This window comes from Chinchilla lanigera, unplaced genomic scaffold (genome assembly GCF_000276665.1).
Source record: "Chinchilla lanigera isolate Chin_1 unplaced genomic scaffold, ChiLan1.0 scaffold00019, whole genome shotgun sequence".
In the NCBI taxonomy this organism is placed as follows: domain Eukaryota; kingdom Metazoa; phylum Chordata; class Mammalia; order Rodentia; family Chinchillidae; genus Chinchilla; species Chinchilla lanigera.
The window spans coordinates 29,364,859-29,376,423 of record NW_004955420.1 but is presented as its reverse complement, the minus strand read 5'-3'; the positions used below and the strand labels follow the sequence as shown (position 1 = coordinate 29,376,423).

The following is an 11,565-nucleotide window of genomic DNA, read 5'->3' as shown; positions in this document are numbered from 1 at the left end:
CACCCGTGACCCAGCCCCACGCACCCGTCACCCAGCCCCACGCACCCGTCACCCAGCACCACACACCCATGACCCAGCACCATCCACCCGTGACCCAGCCCCACGCACCCGTGATCCAGCACCACGCACCCGTGACCTAGCCCCACGCACCCGTGACCCAGCAACACCCACCTGTGATCCAGCCCCCCACACCCGTGATCCAGCCCACACACCCGTGACCCAGCACCACACACCCACAGTCCAGCCCTACACACCCGTGACCCAGTCACTCCCAAAGGCTCCACCTATAAGTGTGTGAAGCTTTGTGGGGACATCTAGAGCTGTTACACTATCAGTCTTTGTTTCTCACTATTGTAGGTGTGAAAGTGTCTTGCTGTGGTTCTCATTTGCATTTCCTTGATAGCTAACAATTTTGAGCATCTTCGTGTGTGATCTGGCTGTTGGGATTTCTTCCTCACAACCAAAACGAATGAACTACTGCTGCTCAGAATAACATAAATCAACTTCACGCCCATTATGTTGATGTAAAGAAGCCGGAGAGGTGGGTTGTAATCCCACCTGCTTGGGAGGCTGATGCAGGAGAATTGCAAGTTCAAGGCTATCTGGACAATTTAGCAAGGCCCCGTCTCAAAATAAAAAATAAAAAGTTCTGGGAATGTAGCTCAGTAGTGGAGCAGCCCTGGGCTCCGTCTGCGATATAACAATAATGAAAACAATAGCCAGACTCAAAAGTGAACACAATGATTTCGTTTTTTAAGGACCAAACGACAGACAAGCCTGATCCTCAGTGGTTGAGGCTGGAATTGTGCTGTTGGGGTGGGAGGGGCCTGAGAAGTGGAAGTGGCTGCTGTTGGTCTTAGCTGGGTGCGATAGGGCTGCTTGGTTCGTGTCCTAAGCTCAGCCTGGGGGAGGCCGGCGGCGGATGAGCCCGACTCAGCAGTGGAAAGGGCAGGACAGGGGGCCTGCGAGCCACAGAGCCCCTGCCGGCTCCTCGGGCACGAGCCTTGGCTCTCCTGCTGCTCAGCCACGCGGCTGATTTGCTCTCTGTGCATGGCCAGAGCTGCTGGCAGAGAGCAGACCCTGACCACTCGCACTGCAGGTCCGGCTGTGTGGCCAGCGCAGCTGCCGCCCTGCGCCGTCCTTGGACAGGCCCTGCAGGACGCGTGGCACTGGGCCGATCCCAGCCCGCGGGGCAGGTGCGAGGGCGGCTTCTGCGGCTCTGGTGGGAGACAGCTCTTCCCGAAGCGGAGGCCGTCTGGGGAATTCCGCTATGCCTGTCCCTCCGCCCTTCTTCTTTCCTTCCATCCATCTGCTCCCCATCGCCCCACTGCTTTCTGCTCCCTGGGCCGGTGCACCCTGTGAGCTGGGCGCCGGGCCACCCTGAGGTGCAGACTCTGCTTCCTCTTTCTGCTCCTGCCTCGGGCTCCCATCTCTGGCCGGGCTGCACACACGTTTCCGTTTCCTGGGTGAGTCGAGGCTTTGCCCTTCAGCTCCACATGTGAGCTGGAGAGAGCTGCACGGGGCAGTGCCCTCGGTGCCCTCTGCCTTTGGCTAGGAAGGGCCTGGCTGTGTGATCCCCTACATTGCTTGCCCTGGTTTGTGGACATGGCCACCAGAGAACTCTGGTGAAGTCAGCCTCTTCCTTTTGGACTCAGAACAATTTTTTTTTTTTTTTTTTTTTTTTTTTTTTTTTAAAGACAGGATCTAGCTGTATAGTTCAGATTGGCCTTGAACTCGCTATGTAGCCCAGGCTGGCCTCGAACTCAAGGCGATCTTCCTGCCTCAGCCTCCCAAATGCTGGGGTTGCAAGTGTGCACCACCACACCTGGCTTCAGAGAACAATCTTGCATTACAAAACAGGAAAAACAAGGAGAGCCACATCCTAGCAGTCAAAGTGGTGACCTTTACATCCGCACCACACTTGAGCTATTTCTTAATTGTCTTCCATGACTGTTCTCCATATGACCCTGTGATGATAAGGTAGGGGTCGATTCAATGACGCCCACAGCAACCCTACTGCTCCTCCTGCCCCCGTGACCAGACTTCTAACCTGACCTTCATGGAGCCCCGGCCAAGCAAAGGGTCAGCTGGTCACCATGGAGTTAGCCATGCAGTCCCAGGGGACAAAGAAAATCCCCATCAACCCTTAGCATGGCGACTCCCGCACATCTGATAGGCTGGCCTGAAATTAGGAATCTGGACAGGAGGTGTCAGTGGAGGCTGGGGGGTGGACTCCCGTGGGAGCAGAGCAGGGACAGGAGGACAGAAGCCCACAGAGACCCAGTGACTTGCCGGTGCTGCTCTTCGGGCTGACAGCAGCGCCAAGAATAGAACCTGAGAGGATCCCTGATGCCGGCTCATCGCACAGCAATGGATCGGATGCTGCGCTGTGGGAAGGTTCGCTTCAGAAAGCGTTCATTCATTTCCTGTTCATGTTTTCACATTTCTTATCTGGTGATGATCTTTGCAGAAACGAGACCAAAGCCAAGGAAGTAGGCCTGGACAGCGGTGGCCCTGGTCCGCAGGAGAGTGTGTGTCACCAACCTGATTGGCCTGGGGCGGGCGTGGGCAAGAGGGGGCACAGTGGGATCAGAGGGGGCTCCTCTGCTCAGCCTGAGGGACCCAGCCAGTGAGGCTCCCGCAGACCGAGCTGGCACAGGATGGCTCTGGAAGGTGGGGGGATGACAGACTAGGGGGACCACCCTGCCTGATCGGGACATAGCCTTGTAGAGCTGCTCTCCCCCTGTGTAGGACTGGCCCTGACGAACGGGCAGAGGACGGCTGTGGCCTCGAGTGTCCACTCCCCGCCAGCTGGCCTGCGCCCGCCTGCACCCGCCTGTGCCCCGTTCCCGTAGTGAACGGACAGCACCGGGCACTGAGCAGCCACTGTTGTTTAAGTCATCGAGGACGCTGCTGCCAGCAAAAGTTAACAGACAAGGAGCCAGCGAAGGAGCCAACAGAGGCTCCCCAGAACCTGAGTGTGGTCCTCTCCGAGGCCCAGGGAGACCCAGAACTCTTTCACCGGCCGGGGCTACTACCCTGACTAACACCAGCCTGAGATGAGACACAACCAACGCCCAGGCTCGAAGGGAATTGATTTCCAAGAAATTTAATGAATTTATTTTTCATTTGAAATCATTTAAGAATCGACAATATATTTATATGCTTCAAAAGTAAAAAGAAAAGGGGTTGAGAACAAAAAATATCTTTCTCATAACTCTTAGCCATGCTGTCTTGTCTTTGAGGGCAGTTGGATACTTTTTTGCATTCCAGGAATCTTCTGAGTGTGGCAAGCAAGGGATTATGTACGTATACTATGTACACGTACTTGCATAAAATACAAGTGGCAGCATGTTGCATGTGCCATGGACCCCAATACTCATAACACTACATTTTTTTACCTCATTCCTTGTAGTACGAAAATCTCTCCCTTATTGTTTATTTAGCTGCATACAACTACATTGGTTGGACATATTATTGTTAATTTAACCACCTGCAAGATGATTTACTATTCAGCTTATTTCCAACTTCTAAGACAAACGATGCCAGGACGACCCCATGATACACGTACACCGTTGCTCACAAGCGGACAGTAAAGAAACTGGAATCATATAACATGATGTCTTTATATCAGTGAAGGGAGTTTGCAAATTTCCCTCAATTGGTTTTACGATTTATGATTCTATCAGCAATGTATGAAAATGCCCGCTTTCCTATAACCTTTCCAGCTCAGCGTTAGCCGATTTTGGTCTTTGGTAACTTCTGTATTATAAGTGCATCGTGAATCTTTTCACGTGTTTAAGAGCGACTGATTTTCTTCTGGTGAACTCTGTCATTCACCCTTTTTTTCCTATGAGAAATAGAAAAATTTCAAATGGACATTCAGTGGTTGTGAGTGAATGTAAGCCAGACGGCGGCACTTGGGAGAGAGGGGTGTGACCTCGAATCCCTTCGGAACTTGGCCTCTGCCCAAGGCTCTCGGGTTGGTCACCCGGGCACCAAGCGCTCTTCTGTGGCGTGGGCTGGGGCAGCCCCGGGGTCGCTCAGGCAGGGCCGTCTGTCGCGTGTCCTCCGCAGTCCTGGGCTCCAGGAGCTGAGTGGCAGCGTGCATGTGGTGGAGACCGATTCTCCAGCTCCTGCTTGGCCCTCACCTCTTGCAGCAGGGCAGAGTGAGCGTGGTGTCGTGGGAGGACTTCGTCCCCCTGCGTCCCCTGGTGCTCACTGTTGGAGCCGCTCCCAGCTGAGCCCCCCCGGCCTGGCCGCTTCCTGGCTTTGGGTCCCAGCAGGTGCCCTGAGCCGCAGACTGGTGCACAGCGGCTCATCTGAGCGAGCGGGCAGGAGCCACAGGAAGCCAATCAGCACATCCTGGCTGCGCCTTCGAGAGGCTTCGAGAGGCTCTGGAACAGAACAGTGTAAATGCTGGCTCGGAGCAGGAAAGTTGGGCAGTTCACCCACGGACGCAGGTCGGCCGGCACTTCTGCCTGCAGAGGGTTTTGAGGCAGGGGCAGTGGAGCCTGGGGCAGAAGGACCCGTGGACGCCCAGAGTGCTGTCAGGGACGCTGCAGGCACTGGCGTCTTCCGCTCTGCTGTGGACACGGGGACCCCAAGCCCAGCCCGTTCCTCCACCGTTCTCCTCCTGCAGGCACAGCGGCCTCCAGGGTGCGCGTCTCCCTTTCCTTCCTGCATGCAGGGCGCAGGTCTGAGGCCCAGGGCCCAGCTCCCACGTCTTGTCCAGCTTCATGCCTCGGGACGGTCCTGGCTCCCCGCCATCCCGCTCTGGGTGACGCTGGCCTGCGAGCTCTGTCTGATGGCAGCCCGGTCACTTCTGCTTGCGGGAGAGTGGGAGGGTGCGGTGTGCTCAGCCTCGAGGGAGGAGGAGGAGAAAGAAGCGGACACAGGCGTGACCCTGCGTGGACATGGTGGCCACAGCTCTCACCACAGGAGCATGTGCCCTAGGTGTGGAGAGGCCACGGGGCCAGGAGGCCAAGGCAACGACAGCCCGAGAGGGGCTTGGGCTCCGCCTGGAGGGAGCCAGGGAGGCAGAGGCCAGGCCGAGGGAGGACAGTCGCAGAGCCCCTGGGCCAGGGAGGCCGAGGGCCGGCAGAGGGCTGGGGGCAGTGCCCGCAGAGCTGCAGCCGCAGAACAGCGCGCACGTGTGAGACGGGCTCAGGCCCCGGGCCAGGCCTCGTTTCTCGGCCAAGGCCCCGTGGTCACCACAGCCCTGCCTCTTCTCCCCCTCTCTGCTCTTCTCCATCCCTGAGGGCTGTGGGGGGCAGAGGCCGAGGGAGGCCGAGGCCACGGTCCTCTGTCTGCTTCTCCACCCCCGGGAGCCCAGCCACGGGCTCCACGTCACAGCCAGGGAAGTGGGTTAGACCCGAGGAGGAGCCAGGAGTGCTCCTGAAAGAGTGCACTGCGGTTGCCACGGCAACGAGCAGACTCTTTCCCTGGAGGAATTTCAAAATAGGTCACCCTTGCGTGATTACAGGGTGGAGAGTCCTGCAGGACTCAGTGTGAGGGTCGACTCTCTCAGCTCACAGCCCACAGGGACAGAAGTCTACACGGAAGGACACCCACCTCACGGGCTGTGTGCACACGGCCGGGCACGTTTCCTCGGAGTGACAGAGACCTCCGGGGGGCATGGGCCCATCTGTGGGGGTGGCCGCCGCATCACGCAGCAATGCTGCCCCTTCCTGCAGGACGGGCTCTGCGTGGCCCACCAGCGCCTCAGCCCCGCAGCACTCGGATCCAGGTTCACTCACGGACCCACCTCGTCCTCACAGGAGGTGCAGCAGGGCATGGACACCTTGCGGGAGCAGCTCGCCTGCCTGGAGGTGACCCGAGGGGGTGGCTGGGAGTGAGGCGTGGCAGAGCACAGGCACTTTGCTCTCAGAGGACGTCACCAGTGCGGACCTGCGCTGGCCCGGGGCTTCTCCAGGCAGTGACGTCTCCCGGAGCCTCTTTCCGAGGTCCCGGGCCCTGCTCCCTTAGGGCCGCCCGTCTCCTTCAAAGGTGTGCTTGATGTTCAGATCACGGATCGGCACCGCCTGGGTGGTGACGACCGACCTTGCTCATTGGGAGGGCCACGCCCCCCCGGCCACCGTCCCACGGCCCAGTGCCCGGCAAACAGCGTGGCTCGGTAGATATTTGTCAAGGGAACAGACTAACGATCACAAGCTCTGCGGGGCGGCGGCGTGTGCCGTTCTTAACAAGACACACGGGACACAAAAAGCTGCCTCGTAACAAATGTGATTTCTCTGGGCGGAGGCGACCTCTGCAGGTGGAGTTGACATGGTGTCTATAAATAGCTCAGTGGGCTCCTGGCAGCGAGGACGCAGAGCCCAGAGCCCTGTGGGTAGCTGAGACCTGCTCTTGTGTGCCCCGGGCTGGGGCAGAGGCCTTCGAGCTGGCGCCTGCTGCCTCCCTCTGGCCCGCGGCCTCAGCTCAACCCGTCCGACTGCTGCCCTGAGCACCCAGGAGCGTCCCTCCTCCTCCTGCATGCTGCGGCGTCTGTGCCCTGTGCACGCCGTGCTCAGACGTGGTGCTTGCACACGTGTGCACACAGACTGGCACGCACATGCGTTTACACACGGCGAAGTCAAGAGGGTGAGGTGGGAGTGGAGTCGTGTGGGTCCCGTGGTGGAGGAGGAGCCCTCGCCAGGCGCTGAAGCCCTCCCCACCCCAGGGGACGAGCGTCACCACAGAGGCTGAGGCGCAGGCCGCTCGGAGAGAGGGTCAGGGAGGAGTGACGGGTGAAAGCGGTGAATCTGACTGGGCCCCTGGAGGCTGGGCCAGGGGGGTCCCCAGCTTCTCCCAGGGCCTCGGGACCCTGCCTTCCTTGGAGACAGGTGAGCTTCTCTGGTGCTGAGGTACACCCGTGTCTCCTGCACGTCGGAGCTGCACAGGAGTTAGGCCACGTGGCGAGCATGTTATGTCTCGCTGACCCCAAGGGGACCCGTCCCGTGTGACTGCCCCACAAACTCAAGCTCACACAGATCTGTCCCGGGCTCGCAAACCCAGAGGGTGGGCGCAGCTGTGCGCCGTGGCTCAGACACTCCAGGGGCCCCTGTGCGCTGGACGCCGCTCTCCTCATTCCTGAGCTGCAGTTCCCGGTCCTTGTCTCTTCTTGGACGGAGGCTCTGGCTGCCACGGCCGAGGCAGCTGCAGGAGCCCCGGGCACACTGCGTCTGTGCTTCACTGCGACCTGCGGCCGGGCTCCGGGCTGTGGAAAGGGTGTCTTGGCTGTAAATGGGAGACGTGGACAGGCACCACAAAGAATTTTGAAGACAGTGAGGCCCACACTCGCTCGGGGAGTGGCAGAGGGGAGCGCTCAGAGCAAGTGCGGGACTAGGCGGGCGGCGGATGCCCTGTGCTCCTTGTGGGCGCTGTCCCTTCTCGTGATCTGCACAGGACCACCGCCAGCTCCGTGTGTCGCGGGGACTCCCCGTCCACACTTCTCCACAGCAGGGTCTGGGACAGCAGCGCCACATCCAAGGGAAGCTTCGAGTTGAACATGACCCCAAAGAACCACAAGTTCGAGGCAAAGGCTCAGCCTCTGCAAGCTGTTTTCCGGCTTGGCTAAACCATGTGACGGTCACCGTGTCAGGGTGGGAAGGTGGGCAGGAGGGGTCCTCCTCTGGCTGCTGGCAGGGCCTCTCCCAAAGCCCCAGCGATGGGCCACCTGGGTCCTGGGGCAGGTGGGTCACAGCAAAGAGGTGGCCTTAGCCCAGGGCAGCTCTTGTTCTCAGAGGCCAGCAGGGAGCCCGCGGAGGATGCCCCCAACGCACTTACTGGGTGAACAGTGAGCCCGCGGGGAGAGCTGGTGAGGAGTAGAGTGCAGGAGTGCAGCGGGCGAGGGGGAGGGCAGTGTGTGACACCGCCCCGGCTGCCTGGTCTGCTCTGCACTGGGCACTTGCTGGGTGAAGGCCCAGGGTTGCTGCTGCTGGGCAGGGTGGGGCCCCCAGTTCTGAGTCCTTTATTGAACTTCAACTTGGGAAGCGGAGGTGGAGGCGTTACCAGCCCTGTGGGCCTCTGTTGCCCGTTCTCCAGAATCCTACCCACTCTGGAAAATGCAGCCTTGGATATTTTCTGCCTCTGTGGTCCAGGTATGAAAATCCTCTCTGGATGGGAAGCTCGGCCCATGGCCCAGGCTGAGTCTGAGCTCAGACACCTACCGCTGCCAGACTCCCCCATCACTGGGGGACAAGGGGCAGCAGGGACGTATGGGCAAGCCCTCTGATGCTCACAGTGTCACCAATTCCACTGCCTCTCCCTGACCACAAGCTCCACTCTGGACAGCCGAGCACAGTCCAGCTCCATCCTTGGAAGACCAGGCCCTCACACAGACCCAGAGCAGACAGGAGTGGGTCTCAGCTGCCACCCGGCTTCCCGCCAGCCATGGAGGAGGATGTGAGGAGGACTCATGCTTGAGCCTTCATTACAGTGCAACCCTCTTGGGGAGGCCCCGCAGCCCACGCTCTCCCTGCTGTGTGGTCAGCTTCCTGTTACTGTGATAAAATCCCTGAGACAATAAAGTTATGAACTAGAGAGTTTTCCCACAGCTGAGCACATGACCACAGGGGGCACATGGCCTGGAAGGGAAGGATGTGGAAGAGACCTGGGCCCTGCAGTCCCCCCAGGCCTGAAGACCGCCCACCAGGCCCAAGCGCCTGCAGGCTCTGGCACCTCCCAACAGTGGCACCCTGGGGCCCCGTCTCACACACTTGGGAGGGCGCTCTAGACGGGAGTGGGGAAGCTGCAGCTCACTGCGGCTTCTGTCTGAATGCTTCCTGGGGGGATGGAGTCCCATACTTATTTGTTCATCCTTATAAGCATGCGACACCAGGTTGCAGATGTGTGAGGAGCCGATTTAGGGAAGGGACGATGGGTTAGAGACTGCGCCAGGCACTGCGTCAGGCTGCGCCTCTGCGGGGAGCATGGAGGAAGCCTCCGCCCACATCCACACCCCGAGCCTTGGCTACGGAGAGGTGAGAGCAGCGTCCCCGAGGACGGGCTGAGCTTCTGTGTGCTGCAGAAGCTGCGTTCTCACAGCACTCTTCAAGTGGGGCATTTTCTCTTTTCATCCACAGGAAGCGGAGGCTGGGCCGGTCCTCGTAGCCCACGGCCGGCACGTGCTGAAGCCTGGCCCCTCTGTCTCCGTCTGAGGCCGACGCTGCGAGCTGGGCCTTGCTCGGTGCACAGAACGTGACGGTGAAGGCTCGGAGACGCCACACCCACCCGGGCTCCGCCGAGTCTGGCCCTGTCCACCCGCTCTCCTGCGGGCAGCAGCTGGCTGAGCAGCGGCTTCTCCTGGGGTCGTCTTTCTGAGGTCAGCACCTCCCTGCGCCCCGTGGCTCTCTGTTCCTTTATGTCCCTGCCCCTTTGCCCCACTGGGTCTCTCAGCAAGTGCTGTGAGGAGCCAGGGGCAGGGGAAAAGGTGGGGTAGAAGTAAGGCTGTGGAAGGTGAAGGACACTGAGGCATAGGATGTATTCTGGAACATTCTAGAATATTCAGCTCAGTGATCCCGAGTTCGAATGGCAGGGTCAAATGAAGGGCAGCCAGTCATCTCCCAGTCTCCACCTCACCCCAGCTTCCTCTCTGTCTTACTTCCCCCGGGAAGCTGAGTCCACTCTTCACGCTGCTGTGGAAGCACCTGTGCCAGCCTCGTCTCTGGGCCGCTGGCCCGGCCTGCACGAAGGCCCTGCGTAACACAGGGACCGGGGTTCACGCTTGGAGAGGGCGCGCCTGAAGACTGCTCGGCTCGTTCCCCCAGGAGAGGCGGCACCCCCAGGCTGCATTTCCCAGCTAATTAACGGTGACAGGAAGCTGGGGAAGCTGGGTTGGAGTCAAGAACAGGAAAGACGGGAAAGAGGAAAAGCACTGCTTTCGGGGGGAAAAGACTTTTCGTAACAATGCTTCCTTCTACAGTAAAAGAATCAGACGGAACGTTTCTTTGGGCATGAAGAGTTATTCCGAGAAGGGATCGCTAGCTCATCTTTATTACCCCCAGTGATTTTTAAAATCTACACACCAGGAAGATGTTAATGCAATATTTATATGCATTTTCTGACGCACATTCCTTTTACACGAATCCAGGTAGAAATCAACCATTGTCAGAAATCTGAGTGTACTTCCAGTTGCAGGTGCAAAAGGGAGCAAAGTCAAGGACTTTATGAGGAAACAGAGAATTTTGCTTCCAGTCAGTTCACTCAGAGCCTTGCTATTCACGTTTGCCGTATGAGGTCCTCAGACGCTCAGGCCGAGACCCTGATGCTGGTGAGAAGGACCTTAGCGTCCGTCAGGCGGTTTCCTGCTTTGTACTGCAGCCTCCTGCCTCAGGTCTCCAAGACCCGGGCTGCCTCTTCTGCTTGTGTAAAGGAAGCGGCGTCTTCAGACCCCATGCCACGCCCACAGGGCACAGCGTGGTGCAGGGGAGCAAAGCACGGGGGAGATCGGAGTTCCGTGGTGACCGATTCCCTCCGGATGCCCCCAAACACAGAGACGGCTGCAGGGACATTGTGATCGTGGCTTGGGACCTTCTGATCTCGCCCCAGCACACAGCCTGCACGCAAGGCAAGCCAGAAGACCGGTGTCCTGGAAGCCACCTCCCAGGCATCAAGGGAGCTGGGGGAGGCGGGGGACCGCTCTGAGGTCTGTGTCCTATGGGGGCCACAGCAGCAGCACTGGCTGGTTCCGCGTGTCCTCCCTCCACGGTCGATGCTGACGCTCGGTGCTTGTCCCTGAGTCCCAGCAGAAGAGTGTGTGTGACTCAGCCCCGTCCTCGCCCTCAGCCGCTTGGCTGAGAAGGCGCCCCGCGTGTACTGGTCAGGCTGCGCTCAGCAGCTGCACACGCGGGGTGCCTGAGTCCTGAGTGTGGAGTCCCCCCGGGACGCGCCTCAGCCCTATCCCAGTCGGTCACCACACGGGGTTACTGGCCCAGCACCCAGCTGTCTGCTTGAGGTTTTCTTCCAGGCTGAGTCTGGGTCTTTCCTGTCACCTATCTGACCTTTTCCTTCTTAGATTTCCGCAGGTGTCCAGGTACCGAGGTCCTTCAGCTGCTGGCTCTGCCACCTCCTCTCACTCCTCGCCTCGCGCTCCAGACAGTTCCCTCAGACGCCGTCTTGTCTTCTCCCCCAGGCACAGCAGCTCCTGTCCAGGCAGAGGGAAGGGGGGACCCCGCAGGCGTCAGTGACCTGTGTCGCTACCCTCTCCATCTCAGGAGCTGCTGCGGGCAAAGCGGCAGGACACGCTCCAGTCAGTGCCTGTGGCGGAGGCCAACGTGGCCTCGTGCCTTGGGAGGCGCCTCTCCTTTGGGAAGGACTTGGAGGCCTGGGTCAGCCTGCCTTGTGGTACCCACAGAGGAAAGCCCAGTGCATCCAGGGTCAGCTGGGAGCCACCTGTTGTTGGAAAGGCACTTATTTATTCAGTACTGGAAAAACCAGCAATTTTCTAAGGTGCCATTCTGATTTTAATTAGAGTATTAATCAGTTATACTCTGCACAATTTTGGCTAAAGAGTCACAATGCAATATTCTAAAATTCCAGAGAATACAGCTAGTTTAATTTGTA

At 59.0% G+C, this 11,565-nt stretch overlaps 1 protein-coding gene across 1 annotated transcript in view; it reads left to right on the top strand.

Moving 5' to 3' along the window:
• The window catches only part of LOC102009615 (translation initiation factor IF-2-like), a 26,907-nt gene extending 16,730 nt beyond the window's left edge, over nucleotides 1-10,177 (top strand). The window contains exon 3 of the mRNA XM_013513409.1: nucleotides 9,087-10,177. Within this exon, the coding sequence (XP_013368863.1) occupies nucleotides 9,087-9,205 (119 nt within the window). The 3' untranslated portion in view covers nucleotides 9,206-10,177. The remainder of the gene's footprint in view (nucleotides 1-9,086) is intronic.
• The last annotated feature ends 1,388 nt before the right edge of the window (nucleotides 10,178-11,565 follow it).